This window comes from Dipodomys spectabilis, unplaced genomic scaffold, assembly GCF_019054845.1.
Source record: "Dipodomys spectabilis isolate Male_0828 unplaced genomic scaffold, ASM1905484v1 ptg000018l, whole genome shotgun sequence".
In the NCBI taxonomy this organism is placed as follows: Eukaryota; Metazoa; Chordata; class Mammalia; order Rodentia; family Heteromyidae; genus Dipodomys; species Dipodomys spectabilis.
Window position 1 is genome coordinate 362,957 of NW_024870695.1, and position 24,588 is coordinate 387,544.

At 47.0% G+C, this 24,588-nt stretch overlaps 1 protein-coding gene across 2 annotated transcripts; it reads right to left on the reverse strand.

Annotated features, from left to right (window-relative positions):
• Window positions 1–884: 884 nt before the first annotated feature.
• On the reverse strand, window positions 885–24,200 carry Inpp5k (inositol polyphosphate-5-phosphatase K). Of its 2 annotated transcripts, XM_042673914.1 has the most exons (12): window positions 24,009–24,200; window positions 20,555–20,662; window positions 20,147–20,255; window positions 13,964–14,080; window positions 13,472–13,647; window positions 12,774–12,885; window positions 12,049–12,158; window positions 3,623–3,809; window positions 2,123–2,260; window positions 1,780–1,863; window positions 1,550–1,654; window positions 885–1,160 (listed from the first exon to the last, which is right to left on the reverse strand). In XM_042673914.1, exons 1-12 carry the CDS (start codon window positions 24,062–24,064, stop codon window positions 1,101–1,103), a joined length of 1,362 nt encoding a protein of 453 aa, XP_042529848.1. In that variant the 5' UTR covers window positions 24,065–24,200; the 3' UTR covers window positions 885–1,100. The 2 variants fall into 2 exon arrangements, with proteins under 2 accessions (XP_042529848.1, XP_042529847.1); XM_042673913.1 differs by lacking the exon at window positions 24,009–24,200 and having other exon boundaries at window positions 20,147–20,248; window positions 20,555–20,647.
• Window positions 24,201–24,588: the final 388 nt, after the last annotated feature.

A 24,588-nucleotide genomic window follows, 5' to 3' on the forward strand; every position in this document is an offset into this window, starting at 1 on the left:
TGCAAGGCAAGCGCTCTACCACTGAGCCACCTTCCCAGCCCACAAGAGGGGAAATTCTTAATACATGTAGCTCTTGATGTCAGAGCCTCAAAAATATCTTTTTTTTGTTTGTGGGGGGCGAGGGTTATTTTGACAGTGTCTATTAGCTGAGCCTTCCTTCAACTCATGATCCTTATGCCTCAGCCTCCCACATGCTGAGATTACTCCAAAATGTCTTGATTCTGACTCCCCTTTCTGCTTAACCCCATGCTTCTAGGTCACAGAGGGGGTCCAGAGACAGGAGTTTTCTGCCAATGACTCATGTCAAGGGTGGAGCCAGATGAGAATCACTCTGGAGGTCTGTGGCTGCCACTCCTCTACCACCTGTCAACCCTCCATAAAAGGACAAGCTAGGGTCACAGGGCCTAACCAAGTTACAGAAACCAATCTCAGTCTAAAGAATTCTCTCTGCTTGGGCCTTAGAACTTCTGGGCCAGACTCCACGCAGAGCGTGGTGTGCTAGTAGGATGACCCCTTCATTCTATCCACTTGGTCACACTGCTTCTGTGGAAAGCAGGGATTCCAGACCCTCTACTTATCCCTCATGGGGACACACTATGATATGCCTAGACTTTTGGAACCCATTGTTGCTTGTGCCACCCAGTCAGTGGAACCTGTACAAATACTTCCCCCTCCTAGGCAGCCTGAGGCCCAGGATGGTGTGACAAGAATGCAAGCCTGTGCCAGATGGGGCATGTGCCTGGCAGGACTGCTTGGGCGGGAACAGGAATCTGTATGTGTGTGGAAAATCAAGAAATAAAATGTCAGTTGGACAGTTCTTCCTGTATCTGGAGGGCTATTCTCAAATCTTCACTGCTGACAAACTAGTTGCTTTCACTCACATCTCAGCAACAAAAACCTGTATTTGAGTGCCAATTTCAGAGATCTGGCCTAGAGAAAGCAAAGGGAGTCTGGCTGAGCTCCCCCTGGAAGTGTAGGTTACTTGGCTCCTTCCTCAGGGGCAGGGCCCGGCTGGGCTCCTAGTAATCCTGGCAGCAGTTCAAGCAGAGTAGGCTGCCAGTTCTAGCCTCCACCCTGGCTTCACTCATTCCTAGTCCAGCTTAGATTCGTGGTTCATCCTCATCCAGTGAATTGTCCTTCAGAAAGAAGCGAAGCGGGATCTGTAGGAATGAAATAGGTAGCAGAAGGGGGAAGTGAAGGTCTTTCTCTTTTTTTTTTTTTTTGTTGGTTGTGGGGCCTGAACTCTGGGCCTGGGCGCTGTCCCTCAGCTCTTCAGCTGTAGACCAGTGCTCTACCACTTGAACCTCAGCCCCACATCTGGCTTTTTCTGTTTATGTGGTGCTGAGGAATTGAACTAAGGGCTTCATGCATGCAAGGCAAGCACTCTACTACTGATCCACCTTCCCAGCGCCGTGAAGGTCTTTCTCTATACCTTGTCAATACCCCAACTGCTCATAGGTATGAATTCCTGGGGCTCTGGCCTCAGGAAACAAAGGATGGATTCAGTTCCTCAGTAATACCTTCCCCTTCTCCAACCATCATCCCTTACCTTGAAGGGTTTGCTTATTCCCACTACAGAGTTCCTACTGTTACTGTAGTAACAGAGGAGAAACTCATCCTCAGTCTTAGGGATATCGTTGATGTTGATGTATACCTGTAAAAGAAGAATGATAGAAACATCAGTTCTAGGGTCCTGCACTTTCCTGGCTTAGTGACAAGTTATATAACTCTTCTTCCAGAAGACAAGACTATCAGGGCAAGCCCAACTCACAGATGTACCTGATTCAGGTTGTCGCTCATGGAGACCTGGTTGTCCCCAGCCCAGACATAGGACACATAGTCATAAATGTGGCGCATTCCCACCTGTGAGGGGATCAGATGAGAGAATCAGTGGTTGGGGAGGACATGGACCTAAGGAAGTCCTAAGGTGAGGGTGGTCTTGCTGCTGGGGCTGGCCACCTACTATGTTTCTTTTTCCTTTCTCTTCCAGGCCCTAGGTAGACAAGTAGCCCTGGGGCAGGTGAAGGTGAGTTTTTCAGTGTCTTGCCCAGTTCCTGTAAGTCCCCAGAAAGGATAAGCAAGTGAACTGTGGTTGATGGATTCATTGCTTTGCCCACATCACCTTGTATAGTCCAATCCAGTCCCAGCAGCTGCTGAGGAAGTCTGGGGAGGAGGAGTAGCTGATCAACATGTCATTTTCCATGGTCCACAGGCTCTCAGGCATCATGGTTATCAGTGGAACAGACATCAGTGGATTCAACTACACATAAGAGGGTGGAGGTTAGGTTGAATTCTTTTGTAGTACCATTCCCTCTGGGGCAACTGTTTCCCATTGTGACTACCTGGTGTGGTGGTGGTGGTGGTGGTGGGGTACCCAGGGGAATGGGCACAGAACTCCACTAGGCTATCCTAGCTGACCAAGGGCCAATGGTTTATTAGGGGAAGTTGTTCTGCCAGTAGAATGGAGCTGAGAGCCAGGTGGGCAACACAGGGAGCCCAGTGATGAGGGTGGCAGTGGAGGGGGAAGAGGTAGTTGCTCAGAGGCTTAGAAAAGAAGCATGGCAGCTTGACTACCTAGGCCTGGAAGAAAAGAGAATAGGAAACATATAATGGTGGCCAGCCCCAGGTCTCTAAGATTTCTGACCCAAATTCAAAACAGCTAGGAAAGGCACAATATTGTAAGACAAAGCAAAAGTAAAGGCTGGTGCCAGGCGCTGGTGGCTCACGCTCACGCTTATAATCTTAACTACTCAGGAAGTTGAGATTGGAGGATCACAGTTCAAAGCCAGCCCACCCATGAAACTCTTCTCTCCAATTAACCACCTCCATCCAATTAACCACTAGAAAACTGGAAGTGGTACTGTGGCTCAAAGTGGTAGAGCTTTGAGTGAAATAGCTCAGGGACAGTGCCCAGGCCATGAGTTCAAGCCCCACAGCCAACTTAAAAAAAAAAAAAAGTGAAGGCTGGGCGCTGGTGGGTCAGGCCTGTAATCCTAGCTACTCAGGATGTTGAGATCTGAGGATTGCAGTTCAAAGCCAGTCTGGGCAGGAAAGTTTGTGAGACTCTTATCTTCAATAAACCATTCAGAAATCTGGAAGTGACGCTGTGGCTCAAGTGGTAGAGTACTAGCCTTGAGCTGAAGAACTGAGGGACAGCACCCAGGCCCAGAGTTCAAGCCCCACAACTGACAAAAAAAAAAAAAAAGTGAAGGCTAGGATGTAGCTGTAGCTTGAAGGAAGTCAATACTACCTCAATCATTAGATGGCAAGGTCCAAGGATGGAGGGAACTCCCTTTGCAATCTGATCCAGAGGTTTATGACAAAGAAAGGAAGTCCTACTTCACACAGCACATAATAAGCCTAATGGAACTCATTAGCCTTAAGGGAGAGTAGTAAGAGGAAATGGAAACCTAGTCACAAAGGCTCAACATGGATTTGACAGAAAGAGCTATCAACAACTCCTAAGAGCTGGGATACCTGACCTGGGAGAAAAGGCAATCATGTCTTCCTACAGGTCTCCCCTGGGGAACGGGCTGACATTAGAGTCCAGGCCTGGAAGGCTTGGGGATGTAGCTCAGTATGGCTGTTCCTCTGCCAAGTGTCGGGCAGCCCAGAAGTTCACCTCCAAGTCAAAGGTGCTGGTAACAGGTTTATGGTCACTGATGCTGTACATCATGTGGCTGACGTAGCTCTTCAAAGACAGGAAGAAGTAGGGGGTTGGAAGACAAGGGGTGAGGGGCTTGGTATAGGGCTGCCGCTTCAATCTCCATAGGATGCGGTCGGTCCATGCAGGCTTGCGTTTTTTCTCACTGGAGTTAGAGAAGAGGAATGAGGAGAGAAGAAAAGGTTGCCATGAGAGCAAGAATGTGCCCTTATGAGTCCCTAAACTCCAGGATCTATCAATAGCCAAAGGCTTCTGGAGTAAAGCTGGAAGGAGCATGACAGCATTCAAAAGGGTGCCCAACAGAATCTGGCTTGTCCTACTTAGCCAATGACCCTCTGCCACATTTGCTTTTCTTTTTTTGCCAGTCCTAGAGCTTGAACTCAGGGTCTGGGCACTGTCCCTGAGCTGCTTTTGCTCAAGGCTAACACTCTTACCACTTGAGCCACAGTGACATTTCTGGCTTTTTCTGTGTATGTCGTACTGAGGAATCGAATTGAGGGCTTCATGCATGCTAGGCAAGCTCTCTACCACTAAGCCACATGCCCAGCCCCACATTTTCTTTTTGGGTGTGTTACTGGGGCTTTTACGCTGGGTCTTGTACTTGCCTAGGTAGGTGTTCTACTACTTGAGCCTTGGCCCCAGTCCCATATTCTATATTTTTATGATTCAAATTGAGAGTCAAAACATTCCATTTCAAAGTTCTTCTTTCCTCAACAAAAGGAGAAAATCAAAATATCTGAGACTTGGATTTTGGAGTCTACGGAGAGGAGCAAGAATTTGGCTTTCTTGGGCTGGGAAGGTGGCTCAGTGGTAGAGCGCTTGCCTTGCATACATGAGGCCCTGGTTTCGATTCCTCAGCACCACACAAGCAAAAAAGAAAAAAAAGCCAGAAGTGGTGCTGTGGCTCAAGTGGTAAAGCGCTAGCCTTGAGCTGAAGAGCTGAGGGACAGCACCCAGGCCCAGAGTTCAGGCCCCATGACCGGATCCCCTGCCCACCAAAAAAAAAAAAAAAAAAAAAGCAATTTGGCTTTCTTGTCTATTCAAGGTGAAAGCGACTATGAGAGAGAAGGGAAATATTTGAAGAATGGTTATCATTTACCCTTCACAGATGGGAAAACAGAGTCTTAGAAGGAGAATAATTTTCCCCATGTCACACAGCTACTAAGTGGTGGAGCCAAAGCTTCAGGTGAGGCTGGCAGCATGACTGCAGAGCATGTGCTCTTTTTTTTTGGCCAATCCTGGGGCTTGAACTCAGGGCTTGGGCACTGTCCCTGAGCTTCTTTTGCTCAAGGGTAGCAACTCTATCCCTTGAGCCCCAGCGCCACTTCTGGCTATTTCTGTGTAGGTGGTACTGAAGAATCGAACCCAGGGCTTCATACATGCTAGGCGAGCACTCTACCACTATGCCACATTCCCACCCTAGCATGTGCTCTTAAATGAGCTAAGCTGCTTTCTTTTTTTCTTTCCTGTTTATGTAGTACTGAGGAATCAACCCCAGGGCTTCATGCATGCTAGGCAAATACTCTACAACTAAGCCACATTCCCAGCCCCTGAGCTTTTTTTTTGCCAGTTGTGGGGCCTGAACTCTGGGCCTGGGTGCTGTCCCTCAGCTCTTCAGCTCAAGGCTCTACCACTTGAGCCACAGTGCCACTTCTGGCTTTTTCTGCTTATGTGGTGCTGAGGAATCGAACCCAGGGCCTCATGCATGCAAAGCAAGTACTCTACCACTGAGCTACCTTCCCAGCCCTGAGCTAACTTTCTTAATCTTCAACTTCCTCATCTGCAAATGGAAACAGTAATAGTTGTAGGCCTCACCGTACTGCTGAGATGATTCAGTGAGTTAAGAGTATCTAACACATACGCTCTTTTGCTCAAGGCTAGCACTCTACCACTTGAGCCAGAGCTCCACTTCTAGCTTTTTCTATTTATGTGGTACTGAGGACTTCATGCATGCAAGGCATGCATGTAAAGCAAGCATGCTACCACTAAGCTACATTCCCATCCCCAACAACTGTGATTTTTGGTTCTCAAAGTCAACTGAGAGACCTGTTCTTGACTCCACTTGCTAACTTCTCTGAGAAGTGTAAGATCATTTGGCCTTTAGAGACAAATTACGCCTCTAGGTAACTAAATTCTCTAATTCCTATCCAGTCCTGCCAAGCCAACTATTGTGTATTAGCTATGCTCTGTCCTCTAAAGACACTGGTGAACCCTAAGCCCTGGGATGGTGTAGGACAGGGAGAAAAGCTGCTGTTTCCAAGTTCTTTCTTAGTGAAGGATTCCATCTCCTAAATGAACCTCAATGTAGTAAACCTTCTTAGGTATTCTGTTTTTTTGTTTTTTTTGGAGGGGGGGGATTGGTCATAAGGCTTGAACTCTGGGCCTGGGCACTGTCCCTCAGCTTTTCAGCTCAATGCGAGCACTCTACCACTTGAGCCACAGTGCTACTTCCGGTTTTCTGTGGTTTACTGGAGATGAGTCTCATAGACTTTACTGCCTAGGTTGGCTTTGAACTGCAATCCTCAGATCTCAGCCTCCCAAGTAGCTAGGATTACAGGAGTGAGCCAATGGCACCCGGCTCTTCTGGCTTTTGTACCAGTACTAAGGCATAGAACTCTGGGCCTCTCACTCTCATGCTAAAGGTTGGTACTCTACCACTTTACCACATCTCCACTTCCAGGTTTTTGTTGGATAATTGGAGAAGACTGAGGATCTGTCTGCTGGATAGGGCTTTAACCTCAATCCTATCTCAGCCTCCGGAGTAGCTATGATTACAAGAGTCAATTACTAGCACCTGGCTCTACCATAAAACCTTTAAGGAATTGGAAACATGGCTTAGTTGTAGTCATCTAGAAAATATAACGTCCTGAGTTCCAAAAATAAATAAAATAAAAAGAAATTATCTTTAAAGAGTCCATCACTGTCTCCTGAGTAAAGTACAAGTCCCATGTAGGGCTTTCCAGGGATGTCCAAACTAATTTACCACCTCCCCAGACTCATTCTGTTTTTGCTCCCGGAAAACTCTTCTTCACCAGGGAGAAGCCCAATTCCAACAGTGCCTTCATCATAAAGCCACTCCTGACCTCAGCTTTCTGTTTCCAAAGCTTTTAGTACCAGCGTTTACCCAACTACACTATACTGTAATTTTGTTTTCCAGTGAGCATATCCATTAGTACTTGGACTCTAAAGGGTTTTGGAGTCTCTTGTATATTCTCAGTACTGGCATAGACCCTGGTAGTTCAACATTCATTAACTGCCTGACTGTAAAACCACATGTTCAGGCTCCCTTCTTAAAAAATGCCCCATCCCTTTTCACCCTCCCCCACCTTTTTTTTTGGCAGCAGCAGCAGCAGCAGCAGGGAGTCAGGGGCCGGGAGAAGTGCTCATACTAGAGCCTGAACTCAGGGCCTCATGCTTTTGCTTGGCCTTTTTGCTTGCAACTGACACTCTCAACTTAATTGGTAATGCAGTCTCATGGACGTTGCTGCCTGGGTGGGGCTTCAAACTTCATCTTCCAGTTCTAGGATTACAGGCATGAGCCATTGGAGCCCTATTCCCACTCTTTCATATCTTAATGCATATAGTCTCATATATTCACCATCAATTTGAAACATTATTTTTATCTCTTGCTTTATTCAATTACTGTTTTAAATAAATAAATATTCCCAACACATTGTTGTCTTTTTAGCAAATGAGGATAGCATCCTGGTGAATCCCAGAGTTTAGAATCTGAGACCAGCTGGGGGAGGGTTTTCTCCCTGTAACTCAGAGCTATGTGCCCCAGGGCAAGTGACTTCACTTCTTTATGCCTCAGTTTCTTCAACTGTTAAGATGGGTTGATAACAGCACTTACATCAAAGGCCAATAGCAAGGATTAGAGAAATTAAGGTGCGTCAAGGGAGTGGTCCAAGAGTAGTAAGTGGCTAAACTACCATCTGCTAGTCCTTGGGCTATTTCTAGACTTCCACTCTTCTAAGGAGTGTTCAGAGACACTGGAAGGTGGCATTTCCATCTTACAGACTAAAGGCACTGAATCTCTAGTCTATTGCAGACATTAGGCTCTTAGCAAAGCTTAACCCATGGGAAGAACCACACGAATGCAACTTCTCTTGCAAAGTATTCCCCCTCCCTAATTTGCTGTGATGATTAATTGCCTAGATCTGGTGCACGTCAGGAACCTCCCTGAGCCCTGACCACAGCCCCTCTCCTTCCTCCAAGACCTCTCCAACTCTCCTTCTTTCCCATTTACATAACCAAACACATGAGTACACTGCTTCTTTTTTTTTTTTTTTTTGTTGGTTGTGGGGCCTGAACTCTGGGCCTGGGCGTTTTCCCTCAGCTCTTTAGCTCAAGGCTAGCACTCCACCAATTGATCTATAGCACCACTTGTGGCTTTTTCTGCTTATGTGGTACTGAGGAATCGAACCCAGGGCCTCATGCATGCAAGACAAGTACTCTACCACAGAGCCACCTTCCCAGCCCCAATACTGCTTATTCTTTCAACTAAGATTTATTAGATGCCACGCAAATAGGAAGATGACAAACAGTTGAAAGATTCACTTTTCTGAAGTGCTTGGGACTGACTCAGAACCTTGTATTCTATCACAGCCCCAGGACCAGAAAAAGAAAAAGAGAAGAAAAGAGAAAAAGTATTAAACAGATGGAGCCAGTCTCTTGACCCCCAAGTAGGAATGTGCCCAATTTCTGGGTATGAGAACTTGCTGTCTCTGGGACATAAGTTCATTTAATATCGCTGCAACAGAAGTATTGACTAATATTGCTCATAGTATCCCCTGCGCATTGCCTAAGGAGAGGCTGTCTGCATTCATAATGGGAAATGTAACAAAATTTAGTGCAATCCCTGACTCTAACAGGATTTCCCACTCTGCCCTCAGCCCTTTCACCCTCCTTTGTAATGGAGCTGTCCTCGTTTCTCATTACATTTTGGCTCAGGGCTGGTCAAATCCACATTCCATTCACTGTACACAAATCACCCACAGTCACTTTGTACAGCTCAACAAGCCTAAAATCACAACTGTCATTTTAAACAGGCCACGGTCTCACCTGGGTCAGGGCCCCTCGAGGTGCCTCTCATCAGTGGTTCTTCCAGACTGGAAAGCCTGCCTTTCTTTCTTCAGCCCTCTCCACTGCCACTGCCTCTCTCTCTCTTTTTGTTTTTTTTTTTTTGGTTGGTTGTGGGGCTTGAACTCTGGGCCTGGGTGCTGTCCCTCAGCTCTTCAGCTTAAGGCTAGTGCTCTACCACTTGAGCCACAAGTACAACTTCTGGTTTTCTGGTATTTTGATTTTTTTTTTTTGTCAGTCCTGGGGCCTGAACTCTGGGCCTGGGCACTGTCCCTCAGCTCTTTAGTTCAAGGCTAGCGTTCTACCATTTGAGCCACAGCGCCACTTCCAGCCTTTTCTGCTTATGTGGTGCTGAGGGATTGAACCCAGGGCCTTATGCATGCAAGGCAAGCACTCTACCACTGAGCCACCTTCCCAGCCCTCTGGTATTTTGAGAGTCTCAGTCTTTCCTGCCCAGGCTGGCTTTGAACCGTGATCCTCAGATCTTAGCTTCCTGAGTAGCTAGGATTACAGGCATGAGCCACTGGTACCCAGGCCTGCCTCTTTCAATATACTCTCTTGAAGCTGGTGACAGAGCACTTGCCTAGCACTTTATGTAAGGCCTTGAGTTTGATCTCCAGTACTGCAAAAAACAGAAACAAAGCTCTTTGCCAAATCTCACTGACCTCCTCCTGTCAGCTAGCAGCCTCCTTTGGCACATCTGCAGAGTTCTGGAAACCTTCTGATGGTTAACTCATGGCTAGATTGATAAGTAATTATTTGTGTCTTCTTGCTAGACTGGTCTAAATACCAAATGTTTTCCTTTTGTCCTCTTAGACTTCCAATTCAAATATAGTCCATGAACTGTCTTCACAGTGATTTCTTTGCTCTCTGGGTATGTATGGTACAACAAATGAGGCAAGCCACATCTTTTTTTTTTTTTTTTGGTCATTTGTGGGGATTGAACTCTGGGCCTGGGCCCTTCCCCTCAGCTCTTCAGCCCAAGACGAGCACTCTACCGCTTGAGCCACAGCACCACTTCCGTTTTTCTGGTGGTTTATTGAAGATAAGAGTCTCATGGACTTTCCTGCCCGGGCTGGCTTTGAACTGTGATCCTCAGATCTCAGCCTCCTGAGTAGCTAGGATTACAGGTGTGAGCCACTGGCGCCTGGCTTGGCAAGCTGCATGTTAAAAGGCCCACTGAAGCTGGGCACCAGTGGCTCACGCCTTAATACTAGCTACTCAGGAGGCTGAGATCTGAGGATCACAGTTCAAAGCCAGCCCGGGCAGGAAAGTCCCTGAGACTCTTATCTCCAATTAAATCACCAGAAAACCGGAAGTGATGCTGTCGCTCAAGTGGTAGAGCGCTAGCTTTGAGCTGAAGAGCTAAGAGACAGTGTCCAAGCCCAGGGTTCAAGCCCTATGACCACTGATACATGATGTGTAAAAGGCTTGATGATAGCACACGGCAGGAGAAACTCAATGAGCTAACAGAAAGCCTTCCTGGCAGAGGTATCTAAATTGGCCTTCAAGGAGTAAGTTTGACTATACTGGTTGTCAGATAAGCTCAGTCCTGTGTACACAGGAACTGATAGCTGTATCTGGACCCTGGCTCCAACCAGGAATATTGTGATGTCCCTAGGTTCTACCCACTTTTAAAAAGACAACAAAAACTTGTGGGTGAGAAAGGGAGGGAAAATCTAGGAGAGAGAAAAGGAAGGGGTAACATTATCCAAAAAGGAATATACTCATGACCTGACTGTAACCCCTCTGTACATCACCTCTATAGACACAGACACAGACACACACACACACACACACCCCAGTGCTGAGGCTTGAACCAAGGGCCCTGCACATGCTTTAAAGTTAGAAGCTTTATCACTGTATTACATGTGTTTTTGTCTTTTTTTTTTGTCCGTGGGGCTTGAACTCTGGGCCTGGGCGCTGTCCCTGCGCTGTTCAGCTCAAGGTGAGCGCTCTACCTCTTGAGCCACAGCACCACTTCTGGTTTTCTAGTGGTTTATTGAAGATAAGAGTCTCATGGACTTTCCTGTCTGGGCTGGCTTTGAACCGTGATCCTTAGATCTCAGCCTCCTGAGTAGCTAGGATTAAAGGCGTGAGCCACCAGCGCCGGCTCTATGTTGACTCTAATTTTTAATGTCTGTGTGGACCCATCAGCCTGCCCTCTTACCTCCTTTCATGCTTGCTCTGCTGCCCTGGCTGCTCCCTGTCTCCAGAGTTCATTGCTTCTTTGTGTCAGCTGCCTTGGCTATGGCCCCATCCTATCTTGCTCCACATTGAAATGGTTCACTAGCTCTCGCTTTCCTTGGCCAGGGTACTTTGGCTCTGCTAATAAGCCACTTCCAGAACTAGCCTGTAGTTCTATAGTCTGTAGTTCTGGCCTACTGTGGATACCTAATCATGCCGTAACTTCCAGGGACCTGGGTTACCTTGCAGGCTCACCTCCCTGCTAAGACAGTCCTGTTGGAAGAAATGAAGAAAATGGTTTTTTTTCTAAGAGAATAGGGTCTCTGTGCTCTAAAGTGGATCAGAGGCCTGTTGGCAGTGATGCTTTTGCCCTTTCATCTAAGTGTCAAGTTTTGGTGATTAACAAGCCTCATATCAGCTTCTTGGGAAAGTATATAGTAAAATTACTGCCTAAAGACACAAATGTAAAAGTAACAATTGCGATTATCACCCATAATAAGTGGGTGTCAAACACTGGGCTAAACATATGTAAGGCCCCCTGTAGCCCTCAACCCCAGGGATGTGTACCGTTATTATCCCATTTCATGGATGACAATACAAAGGTTTAAACTCCTCGTCCAAGGGTCAGATGGCTGATAAGATTGAAAGCATTGTAAGGACTGTCTCTTTCTTGTTCCCTATAAAGTTCTCCACTGTTCTTCATCTTCTCACATAGTATCTGACCAATTCCCAGGCTGCGGTAGGATACTAATGTAAGTCATTAGCTAAGCCAAGCTTTGTGACCCATCTGGGGATAAGAAGGCCTTGGGAAGTAGAGGCAATGGTTCCCAGAAAGCTGGAGTAACTTCCCTTCAATGCAGGGCTGCCTCCCCTGTCTCTTCCAGCTTCTCCTGCCACCATCCCAACCTTGCAAGCACCAGCTTCCCCTCTGCTTTCTCTTAGGCAATCTAGGACAGCTCTTACAGTAAGTACCTCAAGTTGGGGGCCAGAGGTGCGACTCCTGAGAAGTGATATCTAGAGCTATTCCTGCTTCCCTAACACTTCTATTTTGGGAGAGTTCCTGCTGCCACTAGAACTAGCATAATCCCACTTCCTGGGATCCATTTCCTCCTTACCTGGTATCATAGTTGTTGGACTTCTTATCAAACTTGTAGGTGGGTGGGAAGAGCAGGGGACCCTCCTGGAACTCTCGGAGCAGTGGGTCATCTCTCTTGGCAATTCTAAGCTATAGATAAAGACACAGCTCCCATAGCCCCACAGTCCTGACCCATGAGCCCAGCATCACACTTCATTTTCTTACTGCCCCTATGGCCACCACAGTAACTAACTTCCCCTTTCCTGGGAGAATCTTTCTGGAAATATGATCCCCACATGCACAGACAGAGCAGCTGCCTGTCACTTCCTAGTCTTTGGAATATAGGAAGCAGAATCTGAATTCTTGCTCTCTGGAGGCCATTAGTAGACTTGTGTTAGAGGGAAACCTGCGGGGGGGGGGGGGGGGCAAAGGGATGGTATCTCATCCTCTAGGAGGTAAACAAGGTGTAGGATAAGAAAAGAGGACAGGGATACAAGGGGGCTGATGCATGGTATGGGGCATAAAGCCCTTTTGGGTTCCTATTCTAGAGTGCACAAGCAGCTCCTCCAGGTGACAGGTGAAGATTAGGTACTGACAGGATGGTCCTTATGCTATCCCCCCACATAGGAAACTCTGGTAGATCTGCTCCCTACCAAGGAGAAAAGGGCACCCATTAGGAAACATGAGCACTGCTCTCTACACTTTACATGTGGACCTCTGCAGTGGATTCAGATTATTTCCAGGGACCCTCCCTTCACTTGATACCTGATCCTTCTCCCACAGCTGGCTGAAGTTCTTATTTGTTATGGATTCCCGGACAAAGTGCAAGCCAAAGTCCTCAATCCGAAAGTTCATGTCTCCAAACCACAGAATAAGGCTTCAAAAAGAAAAGGGGGTAGCCCAAGGTTTGCAATGTGGTCAGCAAAGTGGGGAGCAATAGGTGGCTCTAGTCTATCCAATCCAAGGGCTGTTGGGGAGTAGAAAGTTTGAAAGTGGTACCAGCAAGAAGCTAGATGCTAGGAGAGGATCGGGCGAGGGCAAGAACATGCATGAGACCAGAGGACTGATCTCAAGATGATATACATCATTCAAGCCAAAGAGAACAGTTCAGAGGGGTATATGGCAAATGTGCAGCAGGCTCTAGCCTTTTCTTCTGTTCTCTCAACTGGCCAGCAGGGCATGCTAAAAACAAGCCCTCTTGGTGATCTTGGGGACCACAAGGTTCTTGACCTGGGATATTTAGAAGCACCTAGGCATTCTAGAGAGAGGGGCTAGAGGAAAGGGACCCCAGGTAGGCAAAGCTGGGTGAGCAAACATATGGGATATATCAGGGGAGGAGTAGCGGGAAGGGCAGAAGAAGGAGCACTACTGACTGGTTGGGGAGCAGAGACTGGACAGATGATGCTAGCCTGGGCTGGTACTGGGGAGAGGGCAGGGGTGGCAGCTTGCAACTCCAGGCTCACTCATGATCCAAGACGTTGGGAATAGCAGATCCCTCAAAATTCTGTGTCTCCAGGATCCGGTCAAAGTGTTCCAACCGCTGGTCATTGTTGTATAGATGGGGAGGCAGGTGACAGTTGATGATACTTACATAATAGCCATAAAGTTTCAGGCAGATGTTGACTCCTCCTTTGTTTCCCTGGTAGGACAGGTGGGCAGAAGTCTGAGAAGCTACTCTGGGTTAGACATATCCTCTTTTCCCATTTTAGGTCTGAGAGGAGATAATTTCATCTCCCCTAGGATCTCCCAGGGACAGACACCCAACACTTCTCATGGTCCCATGGTAATCTCTCCATGCACAAAACTCAATCCACATGGCCGGGGGTCTGAGGTCCCTCTGAAGGAGGTGGAGCATGCAGAGCACAAGGGATGGACATAGTACCAAGATTTTATTCCTGTTTCTTTTGCCCAGCTCCAATGCTCCCAACCCTCTCTAGCTCAAGATCAGTCCTTACCCAGTACCCATAGAGGCCAGTGGGAGTAGATTTTGTTGAGAGGATCTGGATGAACGGCAGATGTTGATACTTAGCAAAGAGCAGTAAGAGAAGCCCCTGCATGCGAACATGAGAGATCTGAAGCAAAGTAAAAGCAAAAGTTATTCATTAAACTATACATGCTAAGTATATTTCTGCTATGCAAAGGCTAGAGAATCTATAGTTCTGAGACACACAAAATGCCCTGCCCAAGCATCTATGATATCTCAATTTGAGACTCAAGAGTTTTATTTTTTTCCTTTTTTCCTCTCAGTTGCCAAACAGTATATTCTCAGAGCTAAAGTTTCAGTGGACCTAGAAGTTGAGGAGGAGGAGAGGAGGCCATCAGGATACCCAGCCATCAAAAGGGTACCAATTCTTCAATGCTAGCCCTACACATGCTTCCATGCTCCTTTCACATGTTGAGATGCTTTGAATGCTCCCCAAGTAGTGCAAGCCAATGTTCTCATGGACAAAGCAACAAAAATACTATATCACAGATACTTTGAAGATTATCTGACAGATGTTCTTTTTTGGCTTGAGTATTCTTAAACGAAGGGAAAGAAGACAAGAAAGGCTTCTAGGGTACTAGAAATGTTCTGAATCTTAACTTCACTGATGTCAATACCAGTATGAATTTGCAGGAAAAAAAAATCTAACAAACAGCACACTTGACTTTCTGTTCTTTTCTGTACATGCTCAGTGAAAAAAACACTAAGCCAAGTGCCAGTGGCTCATGTCTGTGATCCCTGCTATTCGAGGATCATGGTTTGATGCCAGCCGGGGCAGAAAAATTAATAATTTCATTTCAAAAGAAAAAAAAAGCAAGCAAAAAGCCAGGTTGGAGGCAGCTGTCCATGATGAGCTCTTCAGCTCAAGGCTAGTGCTCTACCACTTGAGCCACAGAGCCATTTCCACTTTTTTCTGCTTATGTGGTGCTGAGGAATTGAACCCAGGACCTCATGCATGCAAGACAAGCACTTTACTACTGAGTCTCCTTCCCAGCCTTAATGCTTTAATTCTTTAAATTTTATTTTCTTTTTGTCAGTCATGGGGTTTAATCTCAGGACCTGGGTGTAAACATATCCCTGAGTTCTTCAGCTCAAGGGGAGCCTCTACCACTTGAGCCACAGTGCCACTTCCTGTTTCCAGATAAGCGTCTTTCAGACTTTCCTGCCAGGGTTTGCTTTGAACTGTGAATTTTTAAATTATATTTCTTCTACGTGTTTATTAGAATATTAGAGTTTATCTGAAATTTAAATTTTTCTGTAAACCTTTGACTTCAAGTAATACAATAGCATTAAATATTACATTTAGAATCTATTCTGTAACGCATCTATTTTGAAATTATTATGTTAATATGAAAATCTTATTCTCTGTAGAAAAATCCCATTAAAGTCCAAATTGGAAATATGCTAATTTCAGCAGCTGAGCAAACAAGTAAATGAAAGGTCCTGAGTTCAAAGCCCAGTCCTGCCACAAAATAAACATTTTAAAATTTTGAAAAAAAACCCAATCACATATACCAAAAAACTCACTATAAAACAGATTGTTTACAACCATGAAAATGGAAAAAAAATGTAATAAGCCAGGTGTGGTAGTGTACTCCCAACACTCAGGAGTCTGAAGCAGGAAGATCAAGAGTTCAAGGCCAAGCAAACTGTAGGTGCCTCATGCCTGTAACCATAGCTCATCAGGAGGCTGATATCTGAGGATCACATTCATTCAAAGGCAGCTTGGACAGATAAATCCCAGAGACTCTTATCTCCAATTAACCAGCAAAAAGCCAGAAGTGGAGGTGTAACTCAAGTGGTAATTGGTAAAGTATCAACTGTAAGCTTTTAAAAAAGCTGCATGAGCCAGGCGCTGGTGGCTCACGCCTGTAATCCTAGCTACTCAGGAGGCTGAGATCTGAGGATCGCGGTTCAAAGCCAGCCCGGGCAGGAGAGACCGTGAGACTCCGATCTCCAATAAACCACCAGAAAACCGGAAGTGGCATTGTAGCTCAAGTGGTAGAGCGCTCGCCTTGAGCTGAAGAGCTGAGGGACAACGCCCAGGCCCAGAGTTCAAGCCCCACGACCGACAAAAAAAAAAAAAAAAAAGCTGCATGAGAGCTTCAGTCCAAATCCCAGTATCAGATACATAGCACACATACAAGTATACACATGCACATATACAGAAGACCAGCCTGGAATACACAACAGAACCCTGTCTCAATAAAGCCATGGTTGGAAATCCATGAAGGCATGGGGATGACAGTATGGACACCGGACTGCAATTTGGGGAGAATAGCATCTACCAAAGGAATCTGTAGCTTATTTAGGCTTTTCCCTAACTCTCTGGGAAAATCACTGTTTTACAGATGCAAGACTGAGACTCAGGAGCCTAATTGGCTAATAGTCTACCCTATTCTACGTTTGTCAAAATGCCTACTATCTTCGCTATAGGTAGTGGGGTGGGAATGAGCTATAACCAGTGACCCTCTCTCTTAGATTCAGGCTGTCTACACCCACTACCTGAGTAGCTATTTCCGGAGCATAAGGTACAGAGGCCAAGGAGGAAATCCCCGGGTGGGGAGCATGTACTGGGGCCTTCCAGGAATTATGAAATTTGATTCCACAGGTCAGGAGCCCTAGCACAGTAGAGGAGTCAAAGCAGGGAGAACCCCTAACTCAGGCCTGAGCAAGGGAGGCATTAGAATCTGAAGTTTGGCCTGAGGTTGCTACAAATGTGCCCTCAACCCTACCTTCTACTCCAAGTCCTCCCCCCGCCCCCCTCCGGTTGTGGCTTGAACTCTGGGCCTGGGTCCTGTCCCTTAGCTCTTCAGCTCAAGGCTAGTGACCACTTGTGCCACAGCACCACTTGCGCCACAGTGCCACTTCTGCTTTTCTGGTGGTTAATTGGAGAAAAGAGTCTAATCGACTTTCCTGCCAGGGCTGGCTTTGAACTGTGATCCTTAGATCTCAGCCTCTTGAGTAGCTAGGTTTACAGGCATGAGCCACCAGTGCCTAGCCCACTCCAAGTCTTCTATCTCTCCCATTCATATGCATACTTTATGCATGATTGACTCCCAGGGTCAGGACTGAGCCAGGAAAAGTGATAAAGACTCAGGAATAGATTCAAGCTAAATCCTAACCCACAAATTTTAGGCCACCGGGCTCCACTTTGCAGAGCAGCAGCTGTTATAGTATGTGTGTGTGGCGGGAAGGCGGCAGAGAGAATCTGCTAAGGGCAGGACAGAGTCAGACTGGGAGAAAGGGTGGGGCTGTGGGGAAAAGTAGACTTGTAGGGAAGTTCCAGTTGGAAGGAGTGAAGTAGGAGGAGCTAAAGAGGAAATGGCAGGAGGTAGAAGCTTTGGAGTAGCAAAAGGGGTCAACCCCAAGTGGCTCAACTTATAGTTTACAAATCCCCTCTGCAAGAACAGGCCATAAGGAAGACTCGCCTGTCCACCTCAATTTGTGGCTGGAGGAAGGAGGGGCATCCTGGTTGGGTGCCTAGCCCTCAGACTAGCCTATCAACTTCGGAGGCCTCATGGATGGAATGGGTTGTGTCCCTGCCACAAGCTGAGCTAATTTCCTTGGCTCTACTCCATCCTACCAATCGCTTGGCAGTTAGCTAAGGAGCAAGGAGGCCTGCAGTCTTGGGAAGGCAGTGGGTGGTAACAGGGAAATGGTTCTCCCCTGCTCTGTGAGGATCTAGCTCCAAGTCTGACAGAAAAGCCTCTGTTTGAAGAGAACCAAGGACTAGGGCTAGCATAGTTAGTCTCATCAGGACTAAATCTTGTCTTCCTCTTCTCAGAGCTCTTGCTCCAGCACCATCAGGAAAAGTAGAGTAACAGATGATGATGATAATGATGATAATTATCACTATTGTTTGGTGGTGCCACACAATAATGACATATCTTTTTTTTCAATAATGATATATCTTTTGACATGCTTGGCAAGTACCCTACCACTTCAGCCATACTCCTACTAAAAGTACTGATTCTAAGAAGTATCAGTCAAAAAAAAAAAAAGAAGTATCAGTCACCCAAAGAAGGCAACATAAAAAATTCTGGTATTTCCAGAAGCTGTGAACTAGGTGCTTTGAATGGGTGTATATAAATTTCTCAGGTATGCAGGGCAGAAACAAGATTTATCAATCTAGAGCCTTCTTGCATATTTTCCTATAGTCTAAAAATTCCTCAAAGTACAGTGGTCTCTTAGACTAAGAACCTTTCCTCTATACATAGCTCCCCTTTCCTAACCTCTAGGCCTATAGAAATTTTATTTATTTATTTACGGTCATGAGGCTTCAAATTAACCTGGGCACTGTCCCTGAAGTTTTTTGCTCAAGGCTAGCACTCCATCACTTTGAGCCACAGCTGCATATCTGGTTTTCTGTTGATTAATTGGAGGTAAGAGTCTCATGGATTTTCCTGCCTGGGATGGCTCTGAACTACCCTCTTCAGATGTCAGCCTCCTGAGTAGCTAGTGTTAAAGGTGTGAGCCAATAGTGCTTAGGTTCCCTGAGCTTTTTAGCTCAAGGCTAGTGTTCTATTATTTTGAGCCACAACAACACTTCTGGTGTTCTGGTGGTTAACTGGAGATAAGAGTCTCATGGACTTTTCCTGTCTAGGTAGTTTTGAACCACGATCCTTAGATCCCAGCCTCCTGAGCAGCTATGATACAGGCATGAGGCACTAGAGAAATTTGATGTGCATGATCAAAGAATAATATAAGCAAGGTTAGCCACAGGGTACCTGTCCATCTTGGAGCTTGTTGCTACAGCAGTTTAGAACATAAAGTTAAAAATTAAAGCTGGGTGCCAGCGGCTCACGCCTGTAATCCTAGCTAGTCAAGAGGCTGAGATCTGAGGGTCATGGTTCAAAGCCAGCCCGGGCAGGAAAGTCCATAAGACTCTTATCTCCAATTAACCACCAGAAAACTGGAAGTGGTGCTGTGCCTTAAGTGGTAGAGAGCTTGCCTTGAGCTGAAGAGCTCAGGGACAATGCCCAGACCCAGAGCTCAAGACCCATGCCTGACAAAAATCTATAGGGAAGAATGGGTTATATTGTCCAAAAAGAAATGTATTCTTTTTTTTTTTTGGGGGGGGGGGGTGTGTCAATCGTGGGGCCTGAACTCTGGGCCTGGACTTTCCTGCCTGGGCTAGCTTTGAACCATAATCTTCAGACCTCAGGCTCCTGAGTAGCTAGGATTACAGGTGTGAGCCTCTGCACCATGGCACGAAATCTATTGTTTACCTGACTTTATGCACTGTAATACCTCTGTATATCATTTTTTTTTTTTGTCGGTCGTGGGGCTTGAACTCTGGGCCTCGGCGCTGTCCCTCAGCTCTTCAGCTCAAGGCAAGTGCTCTACCACTTGAGCTACAGCGCCACTTCCGGTTTTCTGGTTGTTTATTGGAGATAGGAGTCTCACGGTCTTTCCTGCCCGGGCTGGCTTTGAACCGCGATCCTCAGATCTCAGCCTCCTGAGTAGCTAGGATTACAGGCGTGAGCCACCAGCGCCCGGCTTCATAGGACTTTCTTGCTGGGATGACTATGAACCTCAATCTCCTGGTCTCATCCTCCTGTGTAGCTAGGATTACAGGTGTAAGCCATCAGTGCCCAGCTTGATTTTTCTTTTTGGGACAAGGATTCACTATGTAGTTCAAGCAGACCTGGATCACTCAGTCTTCCTGAATCTGTTTCCTGAATGGTAGGATCACAGGTAGGTAATATCATACCTTGCCAGCCCATGTGATTTCTAAACCTTTGTTTTATCTTTAAAATACTCAATTTCAAGAGTTAAAATCTTAAAATAATGTACATAAAGATCTTAATTTCTAATGCTCAACACCAAGTAAGCACTTCATAAATGGTAGCAATTATTGCGCTCAGATTTCAGGCTGGGCAGTGAGTAGGCTTGAGGGTGGGGCAGGGTAAGGTACGGCTAATAAGCCCAGTTGCACCTCCTCCCAGAATTCTCCCAAGGGGACAAATATCAATGTGTGAAACTAAGCACAAGAAGGCAGGAGCCCCAGGGAGCCAGATGCAGTAATGATTAAATGTTTTAATAAATGGGAAAAAGTATGAGAGTGGTAGGAAGAACTTATCACACAAAACTTAACTGGGGGTTGATGAAGATAAGACACACTTCTCCATCATCCATGCACCTTAGTTACCTTGATGAAATTCAGAGGAGAAAGTACGTCCATGAAGAAACTGCTCCATGGGTCTTCAAAGGCAGTGTCAGAAAGAAGGCTTATGATCCCAGAGTTCATTTCCTGCAAACTGACCATTCTAGGTCAGAGGCGCATCCCCTCATCTGGAGGATATTACCTCTGCCACAAACATTTAGTACTGCCCACACCCAGAGCCTAGGTTCTGATGGCCATGATCTGACCCTCCCATTACTTTCAACCCCTTCCCATCGCTAACCCAGGACAAGAGACACAAGCTGGCCCCAATGAGGTTGAAAGGTCTTCATCTTCAGACTCCAAAACAAGGAAGGATAGGTTACAATGGTACCTCATGGTAGACATCATCTCCAGGGATACAGGATAGGTGAATGGGATCCTGCAGATACATACCCAATAATATACATATCCAGATTCAGGTTCTGGTTGTTCAGGAGAAGTAGGTCACTCAGGTCTTGAGGGGGAGCTGCTGCAGCCACATTCCATGTCACAACATGTATACTGTAGTAGAGATGCAAAAGGAAGGCTAAGAAGAAGGCTGAAATCTTGTCTAGGTAACGGACAAAGATTTAAAACTCTTAATGGCTGCCACTGCAGTGATAGTGGGAAATATATTTCTATATTTGGTAAACCCTTGGTCTTCACTTTTGTCCTCTGAAATAGGAACCTCTACCCTCTAACCTCCTCCATGTAGGCCTACAGCTGTCCATATCTGGGGAGAACTTGGTGCAAAAGGAACCCAAAAGGTTTTAGAAGTGATGATGGATGGGCTGAATAGTCAGCAATTTGTTAGCTCTCCAGCTATCCATACCTCAGCAACCATCTATGGCAGCAACTTCCTACCACTGCTCCTCAAGCCAGGGGTTGTACCTGTCAGAGTCCTTAGAACTATAAGGATGGAAAATTTAAAAATAACAAGCCATAGCTGGGAAGGGGGCTCAGTGGTAGAGTGCTTGCCTTGTATGAATGAGGCCCTAGGTTTGATTCCTCAGCACCACATAAGCAAAAAAGCTGGAAGTGGTGCTGTGGCTCAAGTGGTAGAGCACTAGCCTTGAGCTGAAGAGCTGAGGGACAGCGCCCAGGCCCAGAGTTCAGGCCCTACGACTGACAAAAAATAAAAAAATAAAAACAAAAAACAAAACAAAAAAAACCAAGTCAGGCACTGGTGGCTTGTCCCTGTAATCCTTGCTACTGAGGCTGAGATCTAAGGTTTGCAGTTCAAAGCCAGCTTAGGCAGGAATATTTGTGGGATTCTTTGTTTTTTGTTTTTTTTTTTTGTCGGTCATAGGGCTTAAACTCTGGGCCTGGGCGCTGTCCCTCAGCTCTTCAGCTCAAGGCGAGCGCTCTACCACTTGAGCTACAGCGCCACTTCCGGTTTTCTGGTGGTTTATTGGAGATAGGAGTCTCATGGTCTCTCCTGCCCGGGCTGGCTTTGAACCGTGATCCTCAGATCTCAGCCTCCTGAGTAGCTAGGATTACAGGCGTGAGCCACCAGCGCCCGGCTGTTTGTGGGATTCTTATCTTCAACTAATCACCAAAAAGCTAGAAGTGGAGCTATGTCTCAAGTGGCAGAGTGGTAGTGTTGACCAAAAAAATCTCAGGGCCGGCATGCAGGCCCTGAGTTCAAACTCTAGGACTGGCAAAAAGAGAACACGACAACATTCTCTCCTATCTAGCAGACTCCCTAAACACAACAAATTCTACCAAACCCTCAGGGAGCCTGAGGAAATGCTACAAACAGGTTTCTCAATATCTCTTTCAAGAGTCACCATCACCTTTATAATAACAATAAAAAAATAAAAATTAAAAAAAAGCCTACCCTCTACTGGGAAAAGTTACCAGTTGGATAATATTCTCCATTATTAATTCCACACAAATTAAGAGGCCTAGACCAGCAGCTCTCAATAACACTATATCCCAACAGCCTCTCAGGGGAGATTTGAAGTCTTTTCTAAGTAGTGAAACTCTCCATCTGGAGAGGGATGTCCAAGAGGAATCCCTTGAAGATTCTTTTGTTTGTTTTTTGTTGGTCATGGGGCTTGAACTTTGGGCCTGGACCCTTTACTTCAGCTCTTCAGCTCAAGGGGCGCATTCTACCACTTGAGCCTCAGCGCCACTCCAGTTTTCTGGTGGTTAATTGGAGATAAGAGTCTTATGGACTTTCCTGTCTGTGCTGGCTTTGAACCATGATCCTCAGATCTCAGCCTTCTGAGTAGCTGAGGGACAGCTGAGCCATTGACATCTGGCTGAAGATTCTTTATTTTTTTATTATGTTTTTTTGGAGGGGTCCAGTCAAGGGGCCTGAACTCTGGGCCTGGGCGCTGTCCCTCAGCTCTTCAGCTCAAGGCTAGCACTCTACCACTTGAGCCACAGCGCCACTTCTGGCTTTTTTCTTTTTGCTTATGTGGTGTTGAGGAATCGAACCCAGGGCCTCATGCATGCAAGGCAAGCACTCTACCACTGAGCCACCTTCCCAGCCCCATGGCTGAAGATTCTTTAAATGAATAGTTACAGCAACACTCCAAGGAAGCCCAAATGGTGCTGATAATGTAGCAGAAGCTCCAGTCCCCACAGACACACAAGACAGCCACCAAACCAATGAGTTCCACAAAAACTGAGAGAAGGTATGGAAGCACCTGCAAGCAGCTAAACATCCAGTATGGGTGAGGAGGATTAAAGAAGAGTGGAAATTGATGTAAAACATCTCTTCTTGGGCTGGGAATGTGGCTTAGTGGTAGTGTGCTTGCCTAACATGCATGAAGTCCTGGGTTCCATTTCTCAGTACCACATAACCAGAAAAGGTTGGAAGTGGCACTGTGGCTCAAGTGGTAGAGTGCTAGCTTTGAGCAAAAGAAGCTCAGGGACAGTGCCCAGACCCTAAGTTCAAGCCCCAGGACTGGTAAAACAAAAAAACAAAAGACAAGCAAAAACCAGGAACCCAAGGGAAGACAAGTGCTAGAGCAGCTGCCTAACAATGGATTTGACAAATCGATTAAAGTACCAATATTGTCCAACAAATAAATAAATAAATCTCTTAGCCACGAATTGAAGAAATTCCTGACCAGCTTAAAACAACACCCTGTCCCTCTCTATGAGCATGAACATAAAATAATAATAATAAAAAACCTTTCTCAAGAACCCGGTGAGATTCATTTGTTTACGATCTCCCCCTGCTGTCCAACTGAGAATTAAGGCTCCCTGTTTTCCCAGGCACTAGCTTTAAGAAGTTGGGGTTTCTTGTCCCCACTCTGTCAGATTCGACTATTAGCATCAAATCCTCACAGTCACTCGCTCTAATTGGACGGAAAATGGAAATCGGATTTTTTTTTGGGGGGTGTCTTTACTCTTAAATTCAGCTATGAGCAGCAAATCCAGGCATTGTGACTTAACGCTACGGCGGGGATTAGCACTGTTCCTTGTGAAAGAGCAGGCATGAGACCAAGCTTCACTTCACTAAAGGATCTTATCTTAATCTGATTTCGGATATCCGGAGGTCTTTTCGGGACCAGACAGATTCCAAGGGGGGGGGGGGGGTGTGCGTGCTGATGAAAAGCAGCGACAACATTTCTATTCTAGACCCCAGGGACGAACACCTTCTGCCTCCTCAGAAACCATGGGGACACCCGCCTGGGGCGCCCCAACGGGAATGAGCTCGGCGGCCTGGTAAATGTAGAGTCGCCGCGAGGCTCAAGCCCAATACACATTCCTGGATACTGGTCTAGGGACACTTGCGAAGGTCTCGGGACCAGGTCGGCCACACCAGTGGCCTCCGCCCTCCCAGCGCTGCCCGGCCCCAGGCCTGCAGCCCGGCAGGTGCGGACCAGCCGGCACGCAGGCGTGGCCTCACCTGAGCTTAGTGCGTTTGGGTCCGCTCGGCTTCCGCTGGTTGACAGCCGCCATCATCCCCACCCGGTGGCCCCGCCGCGGGCTCTGGTCTCCCCGCTCCGGCCGGTGGAGGCCAGAGCAGCCTCTCCAGCGCAGGTCTCGTTCGCCCCTCTCGCCGGCTTGTTTTTCTTCCGGATTCTGACCGCCCGCTTCGGCTTCCGTAAGAGGCGGGCTTTTCTACGTTGACGGCTCTGGCTGGTGAAGCTCGGGAGGAGAGGCGGGACTCTCCAACGAGCGCGAAACCGCCAGCCGTTGAGCCGGAGGGCTCCCGGACACGGGGAAGAGGAGGCGGGTCTTGCGACCACTGTCCCCGCCCGCGTGGGGGGGGCCCACGCCTGAACCTGCCCGCCTCGAGTAAGGAAGGCGCGCGAGGGGGCGGAGCCGCCACACGCCTTCCGGGGGAAGTCGCCTTGACGCCCCGCCCCGCCCCACCCTTTTCAGTCTTCAGTCGTGAGTGCTGACTTGGGCGCTGCTTTCCCGCGGGCCTACTCCCGCCAGCCCAGATCGAGGGAGCAGATTGGGGTAGGGACACCCAGTGTAGC

What these genes read in the sequence shown, in the direction of transcription:
- Inpp5k (XM_042673914.1), bottom strand. Translation starts at nt 24,064, where the DNA reads ATGATGGCGGCTGTCAACCAGCGGAAGCCGAGCGGACCCAAACGCACT. An exon ending in CTCCTCTGAATTTCATCAAG is followed by an intron (nt 14,081 to 20,146) that starts GTAACTAAGGTG and finishes ACTTTGCTTCAG; the next exon opens with ATCTCTCATGTTCGCATGCA. An exon ending in AGCTGTGGGAGAAGGATCAG is followed by an intron (nt 12,159 to 12,773) that starts GTATCAAGTGAA and finishes CTTTATCTATAG; the next exon opens with CTTAGAATTGCCAAGAGAGA.